Raw genomic sequence first — 24,078 nt, forward strand, 5'->3', positions numbered from 1 at the left:
GTTCTCAGTTTCCTCATCTGTAAGAAGGTTAAAATAAGGTCCAAGGATGATGGCATGTCAGTTGATACCATACCAGAGGCTTGGTGCTGGGTGTACTTTGAGCGTGGGAGGCCGAGTTGGCTGGGGTCATTAAGACAGCCCACCCTGGAAGAGTCCCCAGAGCATCACTCCAGACCCCGCATTCCCAGCTGGGTCTATGCTAGCCCCGCCCCTGAAACATATTTTAAAGATTAGGCCTTAATCCTTAACTGCCCCTACACCGCCCCAGCCCCCTTGCCCTGTACCATCTGCCCACCTACCTGGCCTCCCACCCATGGTGCTCTGGCTCTCAAGGCCCCCAGAAGGAAGATGGCTTCAGGGCCCTCTGTCACCTGGGTGATAGGGAACCTTTTCTGATTTTTTTTTTTTTTTTTAATATTTTTGAGACAGGCTCTCACTATGCAGTTCAGGCTGGTCTTGATCTTGCTTTATAGTCCAGGCCAGTCTCGAACTTGCAATGATCCTCGTGACTCAATCTCCTGAGTGCTGGGATTACAAGCGTGCACCAACACAGCTGATGCCTTTTCTGACTTTAAAGGGAAGAAGGTTCTCATGTCTCTCTTCTGCCTCCGTGGAGCAGGCTCAGTGCATCAGTTCCCACCCGCACCTCTTAACTCAGGCATACCTCCCAGGTCTGCTACCCCATCAGGTGGGAAGCTTCAGCTTTTCAGCCCTCACATCCAGGTGACTTCTGCTCTTGTCTCAGAACCAGCCCTTCCCACCAGCCCCTGATGGTGGGAGGGCAGAGGATGCAGTAACGTCTTGGCTCTGGATCAGGCAAGGCCAGCCCTGAGGGGCTTGGGGGTTCTGATGGACCTTGTCTGCTACCAGAGACCCAAGAAAGAGGGTCTAGCACAGTGCCATGACCAGGCCTCCTGTCCCTAGTCCTTGAGGGGGTTCCACCCTGTCTTCTGTCATCAGAGACTGCAACCCAGGGAGGGGTCCTCTCCTCTGTACTGGCCCTGCCCCCACGAGATCTGGGCGGGCGCCTCTGCAGCTTGGGCCCCAGAAACATTTGCTTTAAGTCTTAAAATATCAAGTTCCTGCATCGCAGGGCTTCCCTAGGGGCCAGCAGGCGAGCGGGAGGGATTTAGAGGTAAGAAGATTCCCCCTCGGGCCCCCACCCCACTAGTCGCTCTGCCCGTGCCTCTGCTTCTGCTGAGTGGGCCAAGGGCCGGAGGGTGGCCTGCTAGCCCTAATCCCCTGCTATAGGGGAGACCCCCACTCCCTCACAACACACCAGTCTCTTCACAGTCACTCCACCATGCTCAGAACACTCAGGAGCCTCTACCCAGGGTAGACTTGCTCCCTTAGGAACCACAGAGTATCTTCGTCCAGACAGTCAGATAAGGAGACTGAGGCCTCGGGAACAAGGTCTCTTTAATGAGTGAGCTCTTCATTCATAGACAGGCGCTGTGTACTACACTCTGGGAGCCAGCCTTATACCAGCTGAGGGACACCAGGAAGGAGTCTTGAAAAGACAACACCAGGTTGATTCAGGGCCCAGTGTTCAGTGTATCTATCTTCCTAGGGACAGACAGGGATATTATAGGGGTCTTGAAGGATGAGTAGGTTTAGATGAGTAGGTTCTGATCAGCTTGGTGGATGAAAGGACTAGCCCTCCCAAAATTCTACACCACATGGTGGCGAAGGGAGGTGCCGGGGTGCAGACAAGAAGCAAAAAGCATCTGTGTCCTGTTTCTTGAGTACTGGGCCAGCAGTTGGCCTTGGTGCCAGGGGAAGGTGGGTTGAGGGCTCCTGAAGATTCAGGTGTTCAGAGCAGGTTGTGGGGTTTGCTGCACATGGGGCCTGGGGAAGTGTATGAGAACCCTCCCTGACGGCCAGTTCTGCCTCTCAGGATACAGGTAGCTCCCTGCTCCCCCTGCTCTCTTAGAGACCACTGCCTAGAGGGGAGCACAGCCCCCACGGCCCCTGCCTCCCGGGCAGACCACCAGCCTCGGCCCCAGGGACCAGACTCAGTGCAGAGCGGGAATTAGAGCCAGGCTGCAACAGCTGGGCCCACTCGAGCATCCCCAGGGGCCACTGCCTTCGTTCCCAGGCCCCCCATCCTAGTTCATTCCCAGGCTGTACTCCACCCCCAGAGATACACTTCTGGAGATGGTCAGATGAGGCTTTGAGAGGACCACCAGCAAGGAAGTGTCACCACCCGCTGGCTACCAGGATGAGGGCCGGCTGCCCACAGGCTGCCTGAGGGGCCCCCCATGTCCTCATGCTCATAGTACAGTCTCCCTGCAGACCCACCACCCCAGTGGCACCCTACCCCCCGGGCCAAGGAGATTACATAGGGAGTGAGACCCCAAGCAGTCCTTAAGGGCAGCTGCACATAGATCTGTGCCTGGGCAGAAGTGGCCTCTTTACCAGTGGGCTGCAGAGCCCTGGGTCCAAACAACTGCACAGTGCAAATATCTTTTATTTTTTTTTTATTGAACTCAGGCCCTTGCGCTTGCCAGGCAAGCACTTATTCTACTGAGCTATCTCCTCAGCCCCTAAAAGATGTTTTTATATTCTAAACACGTGGACTTTTTTGTTGATTATTTCCAAAACAGTGCAACTATTTATACAGTAGTTATATTGAACTAGGTATTATAAGCCATCTAGAGATGATTTCAGGTATGTGGGAGAACATGTGCAGGTTCTATGCAAATATTATGTCATTTTTAAATAAGGAACATGGGGATCCTTGGATTTTGGTAACCTGGGGAAGGTGGTGGTCTTGGGCACAATATCTTGGTTTCCTAGAGACAACGTTATGTAACTGTGGAAGCTGCAGTTGTTTTTGGTAGCCCAGACAGGATCAGTGTCTCTGCTTTTGTCACTGGAAGGTGGACTTGGGGAGGCCTCTGAGATGCCTGCTGATGGCGCTCTCCTTCCCTCACCCTTCTGGCTGAGTCAGGGGTACCAATTTCTGTCAGTGGCTAGAAGTCTGCAGTGAAGCATGCAGGCCTATGTGTCATCTTGGTCTCCTCTGTAGAGACCTGAGTGGGGCCCACCTGGTCCTATCCTCCAAAATATTGGGACGTTTGCCTCTTGGAGGGGCATCAATGTGCTAGCACTTGACATTTCTCTCATGTCTGTACACATCCATCCCCAGCTGCCTCTGAGTGTCTGTCAGCCACCCTGTCTGCTCAGGATCCATTTTATAGATGGGGAAACTGAGGTTGAGAGAAGTTGTGAGGCTGAGGCTATGGCAAGGCCCACAGGGTCGAGGGGGAGTCTCCTGTGGCTCATCAGCTATTGCTGCCAAGGCATGTGGAGATATTCTAGAGGAAGCAGGGGGCAAGGAATCACACTGTCCCTTCAGGACCTGGGTCAGATCAGGCAGGGGCTGGAACGCTTCTCTTGACTGTGAGGAACCAGGCACTGTGTCCCAAGGATTAGGAGGTTGTTGGCACCCTTGAAACCTGAGCTGGCAGCTGGCTCTGGGAATAGGTGTCTGACCCCTCTCTAGCCTCTGCGATCCTGGAGAAAATCCTAGAGGCCAAGTTAATACCAAGACCAATTTTTATTTCAACAAAGTTAATTCTCAACAATGTGATACTGAGGCAGAGGGATTTTCCTGCTTTGGGGGAAGGGCATGGGGTCCTCACCCGGAGCTGCCCCTCCCCTTACCTTACAGCTGTCCCCATGAAGTGGGGGAGCGGGAGCAATGGAGTGGACCTATGAGGATGACTCCCACACCCCCTGCAGCTCTGCTTTCTTGGGCCCCTTCCTCTCAGGTCCCTTCCAAACCCCTGAGATGGATCTGAGGTCCTCCAAGCACCCCTGCTTCCCCTTGGCTTGCTAAAGGCTGGTTTGACTCCTGCCTATGACCTGAGCAGGCTGGGCACATTTTAGAGGGATGCATGAGCTCTGTCCCTGGGGTCATGCAATTCAAGCAGACCTTGACTGTATCCGAAGGGGTTGGCCGTCTTCTTTCTTCTTAGTGTGAGGGTTGTAGACCTTGGCCAGAGTGCTTGCTATGGCGTTGTGGTCAGGAGCAGAGGTCTGGATGGCATGGGGCCACCCCGTGTCTGGAGGTAGATCCTAGATCTTTTCCCCTACCTTGGGAAGCCCCAAGAGGAGAGGAAGAAAGGATTATGGGACGAGGGATACATTCAGGCTTGACCTCACTGACCCCCCAGCTGAGCCTGGGGCCAGACCCGGAAGCTACCCCTCCTGCTGGCTAATCGATGGTCTGGAGGCTGCAGAGGCTAGAAGAGAGGCCAGAGCCCTGTCAGAAATTCTGCCTGACGATGGCCACATGGGCTGCACTCAGGGCCAGGCCCCGCCCAGCTGCCCTGCCTTCCCTCCACACAGGCCCATTGCATCACCTTTGCCTCAGCTCCTCTGATGGAGGTGGTTGCTCACTACTTCCCATTTGATAGTGGGGGGATGCAGGGCCTGTGCCCTTTCACCCTAACTTCAGCCAGTGATCAGAACTGGCGCCCAGGTTGGCACAACCAAGGGAAACCCGTGATAATGAAGGGACAGTCTTGATGGAGGGGATGAGCAACGGCAGAGATTTAGAGGTATCCTGGAGTTGCCCACATCAGCCCCAGCCTCATGCTGGGTATATTCTTAAGGACCGAAGTAGGGGCCCAAGGGCACTGGCAGACAGGCCAAAGTCAAACCAGATGGGCCGGGGGCCCCATGGGGCAGGCGGGCCATTCGTCACCGTTATCTGCCCCCGCCGCTGAAATCACAAACACATTTTTAAGTGAAGGACTGGCTGCCACTGGCCTGCGGGTTCTGATGCCGCCCAGCTGTGGCCACACTAGGCAGGGTGCCTGCGGGAGGCGTGCTGTGGCTGTGGGACCTGTGCCCCCAGGTTGATGTGGGATCTTTGGCAGGGGACAGAGGGGCTCTGGGGGGAATATGCCTCTTGTGACTCAATGGTCATTTATGGGGTGGGACTTGGGGCAGGGACCCAGAGTTAAAGGCTGCAATGAAAAGAGATGGAGACAGAAACTAGGAGCCTGGCAACTGCCACCAGAGCCCCTCCTGCTGTGTACCCTTCACAGTTGTGTGTGCTCTACCACGTAGGCGAGCCAGCGCTCCATGGCAGTGTGTTACCTGGCTGTGCAGTCCCAGCAAGAGCCTGCAATGCCGTGGGCTGCCCGTGGCCCATTCCTTCAGGGCATGCAGGTGACGTCCTAGGAGTCACATTCGGGTCTTGCCCTGTACTGGCATCCCTCACAGCCAGCACCCTGGACCCCCGGGCAGGCCCTTGAGGGATGGGGGTGCCAGGAGAAATGGCCTGTGACGGGGTGGACGTCCCTGGCGGGAAAGCAAACAGTGTCAGTGGCTAATGAGCGGGAACCAGGCCTGGGGCCGTGGGCCCAGGGAGGGGTATGGCCATCGCTCATCCTGACAGCAGGCGGTGGGGAGGGGCTGGGGACCAGAGATGGGGGGGAGCCTGAGAGCCGACAGAGGGTCCCCTGGAGATCCGACCCTTCACACAGATGGACAGACAGACAGACAGAGGGGAGGGAGCCAGGCCCCACCCCCCAGCTGTGGCCCTAGCAGGCGCTGACTTGCTCCATCATCTCCCTATCCAACCGCAGAACCCGCCACAGTACCCCAACCCCAGGCTTTGCAGAAAGGAGGATGCCATCCAGGGAGGGGTTCAAACCTAGGACCCCTGTTTTGCTTGAGGGTAGAAGCAGGAATTCTTAATCTCCAGGCTCCAAGTACTCCTGCCCTATATGGCTGTGGGCCTCTGTGCTTTCCTGGGCACCAGTTTCTACATTATGAGGCAGAGCAGGGCAGATGTGCTGAGGACCCTCCTGCCCCAACTGTATCAGCATGGCTCCTTCTCCCTGTGCACAGCCTCATTTTCGCACAGTCCTCCCAGCAGGCTTGGCAGCAGACAGTGTGTGGCTCAGCACCTGAGGAAAGCAGCCTGATCCATCTGCTCTTCCTGGCACCCTGAAGCTATTTCCCCATTCCACAGGTGGGAAGACTGAGGAGCACTGTGGACAAGACAGGAAGACTGATTCACATTAACCTCACTTCTTGGCCTCTCTGCCTTGGGTAAGTGTGCAACCCTGGTGCCCCTAGCCCTTGCCCAAGCACAGTTGGTCTGGCCTCCTGGCTGCCCATAGACCCTGAATACCCTAAAATTGTGGTGTTTTTTTTTTTTGCGGAACCAGGGATTGAACTCAGGCCTTTGGGACTGCCAGGCAAGCGCTTATTCTACTGAGCCATCTAGCCTGTAAAACTGCAGTTTTTGAGCAAGGCAAAGCCTTGGGGCACATTCCTGAGTCCCTCCTGGCCCAGTCCTTGCCACTGTAGCACCACGCCAATGCAGTAGAGTGGCCTAGAAGTGCCTACCCACAAGATGTCCCAGCTCCTGTCCTGCCACAGCCGCAGCCGGAGGTGCAGCCATAAATTCACACCGCCAGCCGCCCTCGGGATAAATGTGTCATCGACTGTACGATTTATGAGCACACCTCTGGCCCGCAAGGCAGAGAAAACAAGAGTCTGTGTACACATGGCACTGAGGGAAGGGGCGGGTTGTCGCGGGGGCTGGGGGTGTCAGGGCACGTGAATACAGGAGGTGTGAGGACATGGGCATGTGCGAGGGGGAGGGCTTGGAGTGCCAATATGTCTATGGCAGATGCATGGACACAGACATAAGCTCAAAGGGGAGTGGAGACACAGCTAAACCCACACGGGGAGATGCATCTCTCTCATGCCCCCAGTGTGCGCAGAGTGTGGTATTCCATGCACACACACAGACACACACACACACACACACACACACAGAGGCAGTAGCCACTGGGGGATTCTGGAGGGGCTTGCCGCTTACAGCCTGTGCGACTGGCTGCTGGCCCACCACCCTAGAGTGTGATCGCTCCCCGGGAAGGAGACCCTTGGGATGCACGTGCATGCACACACGTGCACGTGTGTGTGTGTGTGTGTGTGTGTGTGTGTGTGCTGGGTCCCCACCCAACCCAGACAGGTTATTAGGAGCCCAAAAGGTACCTGGGGACACTGCATGAAGACACCATGGCAGAGGAGGAGTCCTGCATGGAGGTTGCCATGCCTGAGTCCTAAGGAGGACATAGGGGAATGCCAGGAGACAAAGTGTGGGAACAAGGGGTAGGTGACTCTCAGCCCTGTTTGGGGTCTTGCCTGATTTGAGGCATGACCAGTTCTGTTCCCAATCCCTGGGGGAGTCAGGCAGGCAAGCCTGACCAGTCAGCTAGTGAAAATCACCAAACACCAGTGTTGAGGAAGCAGGCCTGTAATGTAGCCTGGTCTCTTCACAGACTGCTATAACACCTGCCCATCTTGCCTGCTAGGACAAGGGACAGTTCAAAGCTTATGTCTTTGGTGGTGCCAATAGAACCCCATCCTGTTACCTGGAGAGGCAATGCAAGTGTGGTAGCCCACACCAGAGAAGCTGGGAGGACTGCAGAAGAACTCCAGGGAGCCTCAAGGAGCACCCAGGGAGAGACGCACTGGAAGGAGGGGGAGGGCTCTGGCGGATGATTTAGGGAGTACCCACTGCAGCACCAAAGCACAACCAGGTCTGTGAGTCGAGGCTGGGTGTATGTTGGTAAACCTGAGCCACAACACTCCTCCATGGGGGATGTGGGATATGCCCCATGTTCTAGCCAATCTTCCTGCTAGTTTTTCTATGAGAGGCTTAGGGGTGGGGTCCTCTGGGATGGCTTTGGCAGCAGTGGATTCCCAGACCACAGAGAAGGGATTGACTGATGTTCCAAAGGTAGCCACGGCATAACCATGCCACTCCCTAAAAGGGAAGATGAGGATCACTGACCCCCAGACTAGGAGGACAGACTGGCTCAGCAGGGACTCCTGAGACCAGAGACACTAAGAAAGGGATTTATAAACCAGGAACCTGAGACCAAAGAACTGTAGAGATCCACAAAATAGACAGCCCCCACTGGAGATCCCAGGGCAGGAGGTGCCCAAGTGAGGTATTTAGCATGAGGAAAGACCTTGGGCTCCCACGAAGAAGTCTGTCCCCATTTCTCCTGTCCATGGAATGTTGCTTGAAGCTGGGTGTGGTGGAACACAGCTGTAATCCTAGCTACTTGGGAGGCTGGGACAGGATGACTGTACATTCAAGGCCAGCCTGGGCAATATAGCAAGACCCTGTCTTAAAAATTTTTTAAAAGGACTGGGGGGCTGGGGAGCTAGGGGGCTGGGGAGATAGAGAAATAGCTCAGCGATCAAGTGCCTGCCTGGCAAGTGCAAGGACCCGAGCTCAATCCCTGGTACTGCATGCTATGCTGGCCCCAGGACCTCAGGCGCATAGTACCACCCTGAAGCCAGGCGTGGTAGCACAAGCCTATAATCGCAGTGCTGGGGAGGCTGAGACAGGAGGATCTGAACTCTGTAACAAGACCCTATATTAAATAAATAATTTTTATTTTGAAAAGGATGAGGTATAGATCGGTGGCAGAGTGCTTGCTTGCCTAGCATATAGGAGACAAAGGCTTCGGTTTGATGTTCACTATCAGCAAAATAAAACAACAATAAAAAAAGAATGTGGGTGGTCTCCTGGGCTGCCCTCCTTCAGAATGGCCACATCCATGGCTTCTATCTCTTCTAGCCTGCATTGCTGGTTCTTTCCTAGGCCACACTGCTAGCTACATTCCTGCAAGAGGGTGACACAGTCCATAAGGAGTACCCTTAGTGGGCGAGAGGGTACAGATGGGCATGCTGGATAGGACTCCATCCCTAGCTTTGCTCAGATAGAAGCTTCTTGGCATCTGCAAAGACTGGCTGGAATTTTTCAACAGCATCTTTAAATTAAAAAAAAAAAGCATAGAGAAAAGCACCTCCCTTCATACAAAGGACATCAAAATAGATTTTCACACAGACTCTTGGACAGAGCTCCATTTTTGGTCCATTCACAGGCAGCTCCTCCTCCATGTGGGATACCCTAAATGGAATGTCCCAGGGGATAAAATTGGCCCTGAACAGCCTAGGTCAGAGGCCTTGTGTTGCTCCATAGGCCAGTGTTACCCAGGGACACCCATCTTATCTCATGGACCGCCTAGCCCCTAGCCATGGCTCTCTTGGGGACAGGCATACCAACTGTATCCACACCACCCAGGGAAGAAGAGCAGCTGCCATGAGGGGCCTGCTTTCCTCCACAGTCTGTGCTCACAAATCCCAGCAGTGCATCAGGCAGAATGGCAGGGTCCCCCATGTAGCTCCTCTGAAGATTCCATTACCCACTTGGGATATAGTGACCTTGTGGGGCTGTACCCAGTGGAGGTACCCATGAGCTATACCCAGTGGGAAGAGGCTGGATCCTGCAGAGTGTGTCCTGGAACCCTCTTCCCTGGCCACATGTGGACCTGCCAAACTCAGAGCCACTAGATTGGTCTGACCACTTAAACAAACAGAACTAGGTGAACTCCTATCAAAGTGAAGACAACCCCAATGGGAGGGGGAGGGAGCAAGCTCCGTCAGGACCGCTGGAGGCAGGGAGGGGCAGGGACTGCTACTGGAGGAGGATTTGGGACCAAGGGGGCCTGACTTCTCAGCCCTCAATTCTTCTGCCTCTGCCTTGCTGCACCTTTCCCTGAGATACCTCTAGTGCTTGACTTGAGGATTTGTTCAAGACTCAAGAGGATCCTCCATGTGACCAGGCCCAGGGCAGCCCACAGGATACTCAGTGCCTCTCTCAAACACAATCCCAAGAACACAATTCTTTCTAGAAACGAAAACATCCCGCACCCTTCTCTCTACCTCTACCACTTCTTAAGACAGCGTAGGGGATTGTGTTTCCTTGTATGTAAGTGGTCTTAACTCCACCATGTGGGACACAAGGAGTTGCCTACAGAACAAATCCTGGACAGACAGGGATTGCTGAGCCAGCCTCACTGAGATTAGGGGTCCTGGCACCGGGGTACTGAGTACACTCTGCAGGTCCTGAGAACTATCCCAGGGGCTTTCAAGCCTTTCCCACTAGATACTGACATTACACCTGCTCTCTGTTTGCGGGTGTGTGTGGGGGTAGTTACACCTGGGGGGCCCACCTGGCAAATCTCTCAGCACCTTTTGTCTGGCAAGCCCTCAGCACCTTGGGGGGAGATGACAGAAAGGCAGGATGGAAGGAGGTATGGATAGCATTTCCCTTTGACAGAGTGAACCCATAGTGAGGGCTTCACTGGGAAGGACCTGTTGACTCGAAGCTCCTGAGGGACCAGCAACAAACTAGTCTCAAGGGGTTCTCTTAGTGGGGATACATACTCCTTTGTATGCAGTTCTTGTTGGAGAGAGAAGGCAATGGGTGTGCCCATCCAGTGAAGACAATCCTGGGTATAGATGGCTGTAGGCCAGTTGACTGTGCCAGTGAAAAAGAGAGCTGGGGGCTGTGGATTCCCCCAAGGGCTGTTTAAAGAGAGAAGGACACAGCCAAGGCCAGGCCTAGTCACCAGTTTCAGTGACCCTAAAGACCCTCACTTGCCTGGGGGAGTGCTTCCCGAGTGCCCCCTGCTGATTTATGGGCCTCCCAGGGGAGCTGGAGTTATGCTGCAAAGACCTGGCTCCCTCCTCCTCCACCTCCCTGTTGGGGTCAGCCTGGGTGGGGGTGGCTCTCAGCTGGCTTCCAGATGGGCTTTGTGGAGGGGGTACCTGGGAGGGGAGATCAGACACCCCAGTAAGGACTTGGTGGGTGTCAACCGGTCTCTGAGTCTCCTTCTCTGCGTTTGTCTCCTGTCTGTGTCTCAGGCCTTGTCTCTGTCACACACTGCCTCGGCAGCCCCTTTTCCCCACCAGTAGGCCCTGGTGGGTGGGGGTGGGAGTTAGTGATTTATCACCAGCTGCCTGTCTTCCATCGGAAACGCCGGGGGTGGGCGCAGACGGTGCAGTGAGCTATGGGCCCCCAGGGCTCCGCCACCCACCCCAATGTTGTTGCTCTGTCTGGGCAGCGGGTGCGATCCCCCTCCCCACGTGGCCTGGACTTGGGCCCCCCACACCTTCCCAGGCCTCCTCCATGCGAGGCCCCAGGAAGGTCAGCCTAGTTTAGCGGTGGCCCCAGGCTGGAGACGGGCCCAAGGGAGCACCCCGACGCAAGCCTCGTCCCTAAGGTGGTCCGGAGGTGTAGGAGCAGCAGCTGTATCCTGGGCTGCCCTCACCGTTGCTTGTCCCGCCCTCACCACGGTGCACACAGCAGGGGCCCAATAAGTGTTTACGGAGCAAACTCCAGCAGGAGGGGGGAGGGTGCACCTGGGACGGCCCCGCCCCTGCGCCTGGTGCAAGAGGTCCCTCCCTTATCTTCGCGGCTGACAAGCTGTCACTGAGCCTGCCCGCGAGGGGAGGAGAGGGGAGAGAGCCGCGCTCACCCACTCCGTTTGTCAGTGGCCGTGTGGACCCCCCTCGCTACCCCGACGATGGGGCGACCTGCCAGCCTCTCTAGATGCCGTCCTCCGTGGCGTGGACACGTCCTCCACTTGCTCCGTTTCTGTTTCTCCGAGGGTCCTAGCTGTCTGCACCCCCAGAGCCAACCTCGGCCCCAGTTCACCCCTTCGCCGGTGTTTTCTGCATGCTACGAGCGCCCTCTGCTGTTTCCCTGGGGTCGCAGTGCCGGAGGGGAGAACAGGACTCGCTAGCTCCAGAGCGCCTGCCCATTTCACAAGGAGGAGGTAGAGGCTCGCTGTGGGGTGTCCTGGATGTGCCTACTCCGGGGCTGCCGCCTGCCCTTGCTGGGGCTCCATTTGGTCCATCCCTTGCTGTCTGGCTGTGGAAGACACCAGATGTGGAAACAGATCTAGACACAGGGCCCTGGGTCAGACCACAGAAGGCTGGGAAACCCTTGAGAGGGGAAAACAGAGCTTGAATGGGGCCTTGAAAAGGGATGACAGTCACAGGAAGGAAGACATTAGAGCAGGAGTGTGGCCTAGGGAACGTGTGGCGTGTCTGGCTGGTGAGACAGGGTACACTGAGGTCTGTTTCTATAAGGCGCCCAAGGAGGCTTCCTCCACACGGCAGGGTGCTGCAGTGCCTTCACACCCTTCCCTAAGGCCTGGAAGTGTGGGGGTCTGCGCAAAGCTTGAGATGGGCTCCCTAGTTTGTTCTGGTCTAAGAGGAATCTGAGGCCACAGAGGGCAACAGCTGGTCAGTGGGCAGGAGGCCTTGGGACACGTGTGTTGTCTGCAGAGGGCAGACATGCTGGGGCAGGGGGGTAGGAGGAGGGCATGGAGCTCCCCTCACCTGGTAGGGCCATTCAGGGGCACTGAGCTGGGACGAGCCACTTCCCTGAACTCTTTGGAGGTTGAGGCCCCAGGCTCAGCGCACGAGAAGGTCAGTGTAGGGTCAGGAGTTGGGACAAGGAGTCCTAGTTCACTGGAGGAGGTCAGTTAGCAAGGCAGGCTGTGTCTCCACTCCTGTGGTCTATACCCTAGTACCAGTCTATGCCATGGGGTAGACCCAGGGGAACATGGGGTTCAGCTGCCTCATTGCTGTTTCCAGCTTTGTTCATCCACCAGAAAAGTCCCAGGGGCTCTGAAGCTCCTGCCCCTCGGGGCCTCCATGCCCACACTCTACCAGGCACTGGCCCTGGAGCCCTCACACTATGTGAGCAGAAGGCAGTGGGTCTGGGCTCCTTCCCATAGTTTCTGCTGGGGCCTCATCCCACAGTCAGGGGTGGGAGTACCTCTTCTTAGCTTGGGGTCACCTAGAACCCTGGCCCACTTTTTCCTAGGCCCTGCATTTTCCCCAAAGAATGCCCCAATGTCTGGCCTCAGCTTTGCTCTCCATGTAGCCACAAAGAGAGCTCTGGAGTCCAGTAGGGGTCCCTCCCAGGGATTTAGCTTCCTCCACTAGAAGGCAGGGGGAATGCTTCCCCTGCATCACATTCAGTTAGAAATTAGGGAGCTGCTTATGTATCTTGTCTCCTACCTCTGACCTCTGTCAGAGGTTGGGAGGGGATGCCAGCCACTCCTGGGGGGCAGTTCATTTGTACAAAGAGGGCCACTGTTTCTGATGTGGTGATAAGGCCGGATGGACAACCGGACAGTCAGCTACAGCCCACAATGAGCCGGATGCCCTGCACCTGTCCACAAAGGAGGGGATGGCTAGTGCCTCACTTCTGACCAGCAGCCTCAAGATAGCATCAGAGGGCCATCCATCTTGTCCAACAAAGACTAGGACAAAAGCTGTGTCAGGGGCAGCCTCCCGACCTGGTCAGTAGCGGTCAGTGGGCACCCAGGGCCTTCCTGTGCCTGGCCCTGAGGCTCCTCATCAAGTCCTGTTGGGGGCCCTCTGAGTTCTACCTTCATTGTTCATTGTTCACAGGGCCAGCTGGGTGGGACCACACCAAAGATGGACGAAGAACCCTGTCCCTAGAATCCCTAAACCAGCTCCAATAGTGGAGAAGTATCCAAGGGGTGCTCTGGGTCCCTTGTTAGCAGGGAAGATTCTCAGGACATGCTTGCTCACTGTCAGGGGCAGAACTAGGGGAGCAGACTGGGGACTAGAGGGTAGTTAGGGAAGCTTTCCCAAGAGATGCAACAGTGAGGGAGGACTTGCTAGGGAGGTACAGGATAAGCAACGGGCAGTGGTGAGAAGGGTACCATGTGCCAGGCAAAGAGCAGCTTTTGTATAGGTCTGGCTGGGAGGTGGGGTCAATATGGTACAGCTCAGGAGCCTGGACAGGTAGCAGCTGTGGGGACAGCAAGATCAGGAACAGGGTTCTCAGGGTGGGCTTAAGTCTGGCACTAGAGGCTGGGGTTGGAGCTGCTGCTGTGGATTTGGGGACAGGAAGATCTGGTGTGCCTGAGGAGGCCCAGGCTGTGGGGCAGGCCTAGCTCACTCAGGGCCAGACATTGGCACTCACTCACACCTGCAGGGGATTTCCATAGATCTGCCTTTCTGTGCCTTCATGTCTACAGAGGCTGATCCCCACCTAGATTACCAGGGATTATGGACTCCACTGGAGCCTCATCTGCTCTGAAAGCTCTCCACACAGCAGGGTGACTGATAGAGGTTCTTTCGTGGTCCCTCCCTGCCTACAAGAATCCTCTGAACACCTTCAGTCTGCTTGTCCACATTGTCGTGCATGCCCTCTCTGTCCACACTACCCGTAATGTCCTGGGACAGTGTGGGGCAGAGGAGTTTACTCACTAACCCTTACTTGCTCTGGGCTAGTTTGGCTCAGTGTGAAGATGTGATTGTGTCTCTTGCCCATCCTCCCTGGGGCTTTTTCTGGGGTTTAGCAAATGGATCCAAAGTTGAAGGTGCGGACAGGCCAGAGAAGGGTTTATTCAGCGTGGACTTGGGGAAGGGAAGCTCTTAAGTGTTGGGCCACAGTACCTAGGCGCCTCTACCTCCCCAGGCATAGAGGGGATAGGTCACCTCACTCTGTCCTACATGGATTCTGGCTTTCAGGTTTTGGAGAGGCTGGGAGGCTGGGCAGAGGCCAAGGTGGGTCCAAGAGAAGACGAAGGCTTCTTGGGCAGAGTTTTGTCGAATTTGCAGACCTAAGATGATCCCTCTTAGGAGCACGCACCTGCCTCGGTGGGCTTGTACACCAGCGGGGTGGTCAGAGGTACCTGGTATGCGGCACGGGCGCGGTCTCGGGTGCGCAGCCTTTGCAGGCGGCACAGAAACAATGCCAGGAGCAAGGCGTGTAGCATCCCGAGGCAGAGGAGCGCGAACTGCACTGCTAGCGACCACCTGCAGAGTTGGCTGGGCGCGCATGCGGCGTGTAGCTCCTCCTCGGCTAGGTAGGGTAGCAAGCGGCCACGCAGCATAGGGGGTGAGACGCAGCGCAGGTCGCGGTAAGGAGCGCGTTCCGGGCGGCCGGCCAGCCAGGCGCGCAGCGGCACCAGGCGGCAGTCGCAGCGCCAGGGGTTAGCCCCCAGGTGCACAGCACGCAGCGCTGGCAGTGTGTCCAGCAGCCCCAGCGGCAGCGCCGTTAGGTTGTTGCCGGTCAGCACCAGGTCTGTTGTGTCAGGCGGGAAGACTGCCGGCAGCGAGGCCAACGTTAGCCCACGGCGCCCGCAGTCCACCTGTGTCCCTGCGCAGCTACACGGCGCGGGGCAGCCCACAGCTGCGCAACTCGGCAGCGCCAGCAGTAGCAGCAGCAGGCTCAGCGCTCTGCTCGGCCCTAGAAAAGAAGGGCTGAAATGAGGGGTGGAGGACACCCAAGGGGCGTCCCTGAGCTTGGCTTGGCTCCGTGCAGCTCATGAGGCTCATGCCCTGTAAGCCTCCAGCCTTTCCACCAGATCACCCCATGCACTGGCTGAAATCCCCCAATTTTATCCAAACCTTTCCCAAGCCAAGACAATCAAAACCCCACCTAACCTGGGATTGCCCAGGAACCAGTAGACCTGACCCCAGACTCACAGGAGCCCATGGTGAGAGGTCCGTGGCCGGCTTGCTGTGGGGTGGGAGGCGTTGGCCAGAGAGCCAGCAGGCTCCTTACAGGCCCTGTGAGCCCGCCACACAGACCACAATGCTGCTACCGCGCCAGAAATAACCCAGAGGCAACTCAGACCAGCACTGCAGCCACAGATAGAGCACTATCACCAGGGCTGGCCAGCTGCTGGGGCTTCCGGCCCCCAACCACTCTCAGGGGTGCACGGAACACTCGGACACCCGCAGTGATGTTCACCAACATTGTTTTCCTGCCACCAGGACAGGACGTGGCATTCACAACTTAACAAAACGGAGCACAGGGTGTGTGGGGGTCATGCGGGTGGAGAAAAAGGAGGCTGAGGAGTTGAGATCCCAGCACCATAGTGCTGCTGGAGAGGGCACCTCGAGCTATTGGCAGGGAACAGCCACCTAGGCATGAGGGTTGCCAGGGGATAGCCCACCACCCCCTACCCCAGGAGTCCTCTGGATTTGCTGGCCATTGTGAGGAAGGGGCTAGACTGCTTGGCTTGCTGGTCCCACACTCCTCAACTAAAAGGCTTGGCCTTCTAGTCTGGAGTCTTCCCAGCTGCTTCAGTAGCCCCACCCTGCCTGCCTGCTCTAGTCCCAGTTTAAGTGACTGGGTAAGGGAGGACCCAGCCCACCTTGCACAAAGTAGGGTGTCAGTATACACTGGGTGACTCACGAAACTGGCACAAGGGGGCTCCTAAATTTGCTCAGCAGTGCAGGGGTGGGGAAAAAGGCCCGGCCCTTTCCCCTTCTCTACCTTGGTTTATCCCCTTGCCTGAACAGGGCTTATAGCCTGGGTGCTCTGACCTTCTTCAGAAGGGGAATCAAGGAAATTGTGTCCAACTTGACTCCTGATTCCCCAAGGCCAGAGTGGGCTGATTTTTTGGGGGAGCACTGTTATTCAGGCCCCTAGGAAACACATACAAATGACCTGTAGAGACTGATGCTAAGAATAAATTAGGGTCATGGGGAGGGGATTGTGGCTCCGTGTCTCTGGGTTGGGAGTAGTCCCCTCAGGGCCACTCTGGGTTTAGGGTTAGGTCCAGGTCCCTCTGAGATCCAAGTGAATCCAGGGTGGAGTCCAGGCAAGTCTAGGGTCCAGGGGTGGGAGAGGCCAGAGGCAGGCTGGAGCAGCGGGGTCACTGGTCCTGCATTTGCTGCTTCATCTTCTGCAGCATCTCTTGCATTCGCCTTAACTGAGGTTGGGGACAATAGTAGTCAGGGTGAGAAAGACAACCTGGAGAGGCCTGGCCCAATCCCTCTTGAAGGCCACACCCAGCCCTGGCCCCGCCCCATCAACCCAGCCCAGACTCCACCCCCACCTCCCCACCAACCTCCTCATCCTTCATCCTGATGAGCTTCTCTGTCTCAGCGTCTGGGGTGGGCAGTGGGAGGATGGGGATGGGACTCTCCATGCGACTGTCCTGGGTCAGTTTACTGTAGGGGAGAGATGGGAGGACGGCACTACTGGGAGGCTCAAAGTGGTGGGCTGGAGCATGTTTGAGGGATTCCTGCTAGGCCTGAGGCCCCAGGTCTGACTTTGGGAGATCAGGTGCTGTAGAACCTTTCGAGGATTGGAATAAAGTTCAGGTTTGGGTGGGAAGGGCATGACCAACCCTCTAAGTGGCCGGGGTTGGTTGGGTTTCCGTGTGTGCACAGGGACAGCCCACCTGGTCATCTGCTGGATGCAGTGTGCCCGGTAGTTCTCATAGTGCACATCACAGGTCACATCCTTGAGGTCGTGCATGTGAGTGCGGATAAGCATGTTGCGCAGCTTCACGAAGTCGCAGTGTGCCTGATTCTCCACTGTGGGGCAGGAGTGCGCAGTGGGTGGGTGCTACCCAGGGGAGCCTTCCCACCCCATTCCTAGAACCCCAGACATGGACTCACCCTCCACGATCCCCCAGGGGTACAGCCGCCCCCGGACTCGCTGCCCTTTGGCTTCCACCACCGTGTTGCTGCCAATAACAGCAAAGGGAGCACTCTCCTGGGGGGAGGGGAGCAAAGGCCCAGCCCTGTGAGTGCCCTCAGTGCCTGGAGAGGGTGTGTAGGGCAGCAGGGTCACTGGTCCAGCAGGGTCACTGGTCACCATTCATAATCACTATCACCAACACCCTCTCCCTAGAGATCCTGGCATCACCTATCTTCTGGCCTCTCTGCTGCTCACTGAAGCCATACCCTGTGCAGCTCATACCCTCAGGACCTCTGTGCACACTAGGTCACTCCCTCCAGATCCCTTCTCCCCAGCAACCACCTACCTTTGCCCTCTTTCTCTTAAGAGGTGAGATCATGCCCCATAATGCCTCTCCTTGGCTTGGGTCTGTTATTGCTACTCTAGCTGCTGGGACACCCAAAGTCACCACTCTTCTGTAGCTCAGGATTCTGGACGCCAGGGAATTCCACTACCATGTGGCTACTAGACTAGTGGATGATCCATGGAGAACACATCAAGGTGACCCAGCCAATGGTTCCATGGCCCACTAAACATGTAGATGAGGCCCAAATGACCCACATAGGCCAGGCAGAGATTTGGATCACTGTTACCCTCTGGCCTTTGCTGATGAGGTACAGATCTCTTATTGGCAGGACAACTTCTGACCTTATGAGGTCAGACCTGAGTGCTCAGCCCTTCAAGCCCTGTGTGAAGGAGACCTATGTGCCTCTGGTTCTGTCCCTGACCACCTTTACCCTCCTTCAACCTGGCTTCAGTTCACCTTCAGTTCCCGATCCTGCTGTTTAAAGTCCTCATCCTCATCTGAGTCACATTCTGGGAACTGGTACACATGGATCCCAAACTTGTCAATCTCTTCCCGGATCTGCAGTGTCAGGATAACAGCTGTCAGATTTGGGGCTGATGAGGTACATCTGGTACTCTCCACCCCAGATTCTCTGGCCAGGCTTCTCTGCTACAGCAGGCTTACCCGCTCCTTCAGCTTCCGGGTCTCACTGGGGACCAGGCAGTCAGCTTTGGCGATGAGTGGCACGATGTTCACCTTCTCATGCAGAGCCTTCATGAAACCCACATCCACTGGCCGCAGCCTGCAGAGAGCAGCCGGGGGCTGGGATGGGTATGGTGAGGGGTGGTGGCGGCACAGTGACAAGCACAGCTACAGGGATACTCAGCAGAGGGGTTAAGTGTCACACATACCCATGCCCAAATGGGGAGATGAAGTATAGGCAGCAATGAACCCGGTTGTCCTGGATGTTCTTACGGTTGAGGCCACTCTCATCACGGAAATACTGCTCGAACTGCTGATCTACATAATCACTGATGGGCTTCCAGCTGGGGGTGGGAGGATCATGAGGGCAGCTGTGAGGCTGCCTGCTGGACCAGGGAAGCAGGGATTGGATAGGGCAGGGACCCATTTTCCAGTTAGGCTTTTCTCACCATTCAGAATTGTTGACAGCATCCCCGAAGCCTGGTGTGTCCACAATGGTGAGTTTCAACTTGACTCCCTTCTCTTCAATGTCCACTGTGTGCTTCAGGATCTCCACCGTCTGGTTGATGCGTTCTGCAGGGGACAAGAGGAAGGCATTGTTTGAAAATCTGCCTCCAGTCCCGCAGCCAGGACTCCCCCTTGCCCTCACCCATCCCAGTGCCTTGGCCTGTGATCCAGGCCACTTCCTTTGGACCCTAACTAAAGGTCCATACCATAAAAAGAGAGGGGGTGAACCTGTAAGGATTCCGTTTAAGGGATCACTTGGTAGGAGTTGGTGGAGTAGTGATGGGATATGTAGGGTGTACTTACCCTCAGCACTCAGCAGCTTTCTGTCTTTGTACAGGTCAGTCAGGAAGAGGCTGTGGACCAGTGTGGACTTTCCCAGGCCTGACTCACCTAGCCACAAGTACAGTGAAGGGGCTGGGTTAGGCCTGGGCCCCCCTTAATTAAACTTGGCTGGTCAGTGGCCCCAGTCACTCCACCCAACAGCCTGGCCCACTCACCAGCCACCATGAGCGTGAAGTCAAAGCCCTTCTTCACCGATTTTCTATGTACCTGGTTGGGCAGTGTGGCGAAGCCCACGTACTGCTTGTCGATGTCCTGGGGGCGGCAGTGAGGCAGGTCAGGGGCATACTAGGCTTCCACTGCAGCAGCCCAATGCCCTATCCCTACCTGGCTCTGGAGAAGGAGGCAGCAGATGGTATTCCCAAGGGTATGGCATTTCATTGGCAAAAATGGGGTGAGGGGTTGTAGACAAAAGCCTGAAGGTGGGAAAGCAGGTAAGGGGGTGGCAGGAGAAGGTGGCTCTGTGCCAGCCTCAGCCAGGGGCTTTCAGAGACCCAAAACTATGTGTGTGGGATGGGTGGGCATAGGGAGATGGTAGGCTGCACCAGGCACAGGCCATGTCTTCCATTCTGGGTGGAAGGTACCAGGACTGAGAACCCTCCTAAGACGCTCAGAAGTCTTTACAGGCAAGAGGAGCCTAGGCCTCAACGCTCACCCCTCCCCAGAGTACCCAGGGTGGGAGGCCCACCTGGCCCTAATCCAGTCCTGGGGGTGGCAGCTGCAGCAGCGGCGAGCAGGGGCTATTTATAGACAGTAGAGCTTAGCCATCCCCCACTGCAGGGTCCCAGCGCCCATCCTCAAAGGTCGTTGGCTCTGCAGCCCCTGCCATGTCCCTGATCCTTCAGGTCCTGGCCAGGCAAGTGTGCACACACTGACCCACATTCCACCCTTTACACACACACACACACACACACACACACACACACACACACACACCTTGAGCCGCCTCTGGGCCTGGGTCCGCGGCGACAGCAACTGCTCCACCAGGCGATCCTGGGGCGCTGCCAGCGAGTCCATGGCGGCGGCCCTTGAGACCTTGCCGGCCACTTTCAGACCCCTAGACCCGGGCAGGGCAACCCGAGCCTGGCGTTCGCGAAAGACTTACGCGCAGCACAGCTTTTAAACCTTGCTCTCGCCCCAGTTTTGCAGACAAGGGAACTGAAGCCCGAAGTGGAGACGTCGCCTACCTTGGGGACCGCCGGCCCTAGAGGCCATCCGAGCCATTCCCCCCACGCCTTTGCAGGCCCGCCCTGAGCTGTGGTGGCGACGTAGACCCCGCAGCCACCCCCACGCACCCGGACAGAGGCGGGGCTTCGCGGACGCTCTCGACAGGGGGCGGTGAAGACAGCCCCGCCCGCCGTCGCCCGGAGACAGTCGCCTAGAAATTGGGGCACAGGCGGAACCAATGGAAAACCGCTGCGGAGGGCAGGGCCCAGCAGAGCCACTGGGAGGGGCTGCGGCGCCGCGTGGCCTGGGAGCCCGATGGTGGCACAGGCGGCCAGGGTCCAGGCGTCAGTTTGGACAGGGAGATGTACAGGCCAGACGCTTGGTCCGCACGCGGGCGGGGGCGACGGTGTCTGTTGAGGCCGCGCGTCCGGCCCCCGGCACGCGGTGCGGCTTCCGCCCGCCAGAGGGCGCCGGAGGACGTTCCAACCCACAAACCACGGCGCGTGTACCGGCCCCATTCAGCACCCGTGCTCTCAGTACAGACTCGGCCCGAAAACCTCCCGGCGGTGTCACGGTACACCCAACCACTCTCCGACACCTCTCTCTCCCCAGGGTCCTGTCCCTCTTTGGAGCGGACCTACCCTCCTTGCGCGCACTTGTGGGTATGTAGCGGGGATGCTTTCTCCACTAGGCGTCCCCAGACCTCCAGGAACCCCGCGGAGGACAGAACCCAACCCTCTCACCTGGACCTGCGCCCGCCTCCTCAGAGGCTTAGTGTGAGCGAAGGGCGAGAGGCCGCGCAGGAGGACAGAGTATCGGACGACCCGTTTCTCTCTAAACTTAGTTAGAAGTCCTGGCCAGCCTGCTGCTTGGCAAAACCTCCACTCACAACGCGCGTGGCCACCATGACCTCCAGATGGCCCCTGCCCTCAGAGGCGATGTAGGAGACAGACTGGGATCCAACCTCACCAGTCTCCGTGGATACTCCTTTTCCCTCAGAGCTTCCCTGCCTGCTCTGACCTGCAGTACCTACTGGACAAACAGAGGGTGAGGGAGGATGGGGGTAGGAGGGAGGACACTAGATCGCTCAGGCCAGCTAACATTCAGCACCCCCGTGGCCACCCCAGGAGCCGCAGGAGTCTGCTGAGGGCCCTCTGAGGGCCAAAACGCCTTCCTCATTCCCCATCTCTAGCATCTCATGAAAATCAGAACAAGTCCGCCCTAGGGGCCAGGAAAGGGAAGCTGGATCAGCTCCAGGATGACTGGAAGTTTTTGGCCAGTGTGCACAGAGCACTGGAAAGTCTCCTCCCCCACTTGGCCCCATTCCTCTCCCATGCAGACCCTCCTTTCTTGTCACCTGGGTGGAGCCCCCCTCCCCCAAAGCCCTAGTCTTGTTGGGGGGCCTGAAGCCACTGGCACCTGGGAGGAGGGCAGGCCCACGGTAGGAAACAGGAAAGCCTTTCTTCCCAAGGCATGGGGGTAGCCACAGGCCTTCTGCCCTCAACCCACTCCCCAGTCTCTGGTCTGAGTCTCACCCAATCACCACTCCACGGTCTGCTTCAGATACAGCCTCAGTTTCCCAATTGGGAAGGCACAGCCTCTGGGAAGGCCCTGATCAGGACAGCAGGAGTCTTACTCCCATCTCCCAACCTGCCTGTCCCGACATCCAACTGGGCACAAGTAGGACCTGTGCATTCTGTGGGAGGGACCTTGCCACCTCCTCTCTCTGGTCCCTGAGCCACAACAAATATTCTTCAGCACTTCCTCTTGACACAGCTTCGCCCACCTCCTTCTGATGCCTGAAACTCTCGAGGCATTTCCATTCTTAGAATTACCCTAGTCAGCTCAAGAAGCAGCAGCCAGAGCCAACAGAGCCCCATCACTGCCTGAAGGAGGTAGGGGACAAAGAGGGCTGGCAGAGCCCCCATTGCTTCTCCATTCCCCTTGTGTACAGTAAGAAGGAGGCCTGAATGGGCCAAAGCTCAGTGGTCACAGTGAAGCTATTACGTGCTTCTGGATCCCTCCAGACCCACTAGGGTCTGCTGAACACCTGACCCCTGGCCCTGTTCCTGGGGCTCCCTTCTTCTGCCTTCATGGTGTTTTCCCCTCTGGTCCTAGGGGGAGAACAGGAGAAGGGGCTGTCTCCTAGCTGACCTCAAATGCTAGACAGATACAGGGCTAAAGGAAGGGGGTGTGCCCGATAGAAACCTCAGCAGGAGGGGGTTGCCCCATCCTGGCAGCAATGGGCAAGGCAACCGGCTGGGGCTGAGCAGCAGGTATCAGACTTAGTGACTCAGAGTGCCCCAAGGCTGAGCTTGGAGCACCCAAAGGCCCAGGAATAGCCTGCATGCTGCCTGGGCAGCCCTATACTTTTTCCTTCTCCTTAAACAATAGCCTGGCTGTGTGTGTCCCTACATCTCAGGCTTTGTCTGACTTGCTGTGATAGGGAGACAGCTTTCTACCCAGGATCTCCCAGGAGCCCCTCCCAGTGATCCTGGGCAGGACACATCCTTGCCAGGAGATTGGCCCTGGGCCACCAGTGACTCCCCAGTGCACCCCACCTGCCAGCTGCTCCTGTTCCCCCCTGCTACAGGCACCCAAGGCTGAGGTCCTGCCCTGCATCTATGCCATGTGTGAAACACCATCAATGACAGGGTGTGAAGCCCTGTCTGCTGCCAGAGCTGAGCCTGTTTTTCCTCCTCAAACATGGCTGAACTCAAGCCACAGAGGCCAGCCAGCAGTGGAGTAATATACCTAGCAGCACACCTGGTACCCACCCCCATTTCATTCCTAGCCCTCACGGATCAGTTTAACCCCTGGCTCAGTCAGGTCTCTCCAGGAGGTGACCCGGCCAACTTCCTGTTGGGTCCTGTATTCTCAAAAGGTGGGGACCAGGTCAATACCTTTGGAAGGACACAAGTCTATCTGTACTCACTAGGTTCGGACACCCATGCTAGATGCTGGGATGACTCAGACAAGCTCCTAGTTTGGGCCACAGCCTAGCTCTAGTATATAGGGATAAAGGTTCAGGGTGTGGAGTGGCGTGACCAGAGGCACATGCTGCTTAGAGAGGAGAGGACCTAGAGACATTCTTCCCTCGCTCACCCAGGACCCCAACACATGGCCTACAAGCCAGGTCAGCAAGAAGATGCTGGAGCTGGATTAGTGGGACAGAGACATTGTTCATCCTCCCATTCTTGGGAAAGGCCCACTGCCCTGATGGTCAGAGGGCCAGGTCTGGCGGCCAACCCCTCCTCGCCGCCGCAGCTCCTGGCGTGGAAGCACTGCCCGGCGACAGACAATGTATATCGATTATCTCTACTGGGCTAGTTGACGGCCAGCGGGGGCGGGGTCGCGCCTGGAGGCCAGCGGCATTGATGCCACAATAGGTGACAGCCAACCGGGCCTGGAGACTAGCTGAAGGCGGAGTGCACGTACCTGCTTGTCTTCTGCGGGGTCGGGGTCGGGGTCGCGGTCGGGTCCAAGTGGGTCCAGACCAGAGGGTGGGGGAGAGACGAAGAGACACGGTGAGAAGCGGGCGGGCGGCGGGGACAAAGGCGCGCGCAGGCACGCGGGCGGGCGCCGGGCTCACCTGGGGTCGCCAGCTTGCTCTTGTACCGCAGGCCTGTGCTCATCGTGGCCGCCGGCGGGGGACGTGCGGTGGCGGCGAACGCGCGGGCGGGGCGCGGCGATGAGCGGCTGAGGCCGAGGC

General features: G+C 57.1%; 2 protein-coding genes across 5 annotated transcripts; both read right to left on the reverse strand.

The window, feature by feature from the left end:
* Positions 1 to 14,282: 14,282 nt before the first annotated feature.
* On the reverse strand, positions 14,283 to 15,577 carry Gp1bb (glycoprotein Ib platelet beta subunit). 2 transcript variants are annotated; one of them, XM_023711621.1, is made up of 2 exons: positions 15,376 to 15,577; positions 14,283 to 15,136 (listed from the first exon to the last, which is right to left on the reverse strand). In XM_023711621.1, exons 1-2 carry the CDS (start codon positions 15,383 to 15,385, stop codon positions 14,523 to 14,525), a joined length of 624 nt encoding a protein of 207 aa, XP_023567389.1. In that variant the 5' UTR covers positions 15,386 to 15,577; the 3' UTR covers positions 14,283 to 14,522. The 2 variants fall into 2 exon arrangements, with proteins under 2 accessions (XP_023567389.1, XP_023567388.1); XM_023711620.1 differs by having other exon boundaries at positions 15,334 to 15,577.
* A 56-nt stretch (positions 15,578 to 15,633) lies between these two features.
* On the reverse strand, positions 15,634 to 24,072 carry Sept5 (septin 5). 3 transcript variants are annotated; one of them, XM_004627979.2, is made up of 12 exons: positions 23,959 to 24,072; positions 23,805 to 23,815; positions 19,358 to 19,454; positions 19,164 to 19,250; positions 18,803 to 18,926; positions 18,563 to 18,697; positions 18,336 to 18,453; positions 18,129 to 18,230; positions 17,305 to 17,401; positions 17,085 to 17,220; positions 16,749 to 16,851; positions 15,634 to 16,610 (listed from the first exon to the last, which is right to left on the reverse strand). In XM_004627979.2, exons 1-12 carry the CDS (start codon positions 23,999 to 24,001, stop codon positions 16,554 to 16,556), a joined length of 1,110 nt encoding a protein of 369 aa, XP_004628036.1. In that variant the 5' UTR covers positions 24,002 to 24,072; the 3' UTR covers positions 15,634 to 16,553. The 3 variants fall into 3 exon arrangements, with proteins under 3 accessions (XP_004628036.1, XP_012369414.1, XP_023567387.1); XM_012513960.2 differs by lacking the exons at positions 23,805 to 23,815; positions 23,959 to 24,072 and adding an exon at positions 20,136 to 20,479; XM_023711619.1 differs by lacking the exons at positions 23,805 to 23,815; positions 23,959 to 24,072 and adding an exon at positions 19,527 to 19,624.
* Between the last annotated feature and the right edge of the window lie 6 nt (positions 24,073 to 24,078).

Source organism: Octodon degus, unplaced genomic scaffold, assembly GCF_000260255.1.
Source record: "Octodon degus isolate 3935 unplaced genomic scaffold, OctDeg1.0 scaffold00021, whole genome shotgun sequence".
NCBI lineage: Eukaryota > Metazoa > Chordata > Mammalia > Rodentia > Octodontidae > Octodon > Octodon degus.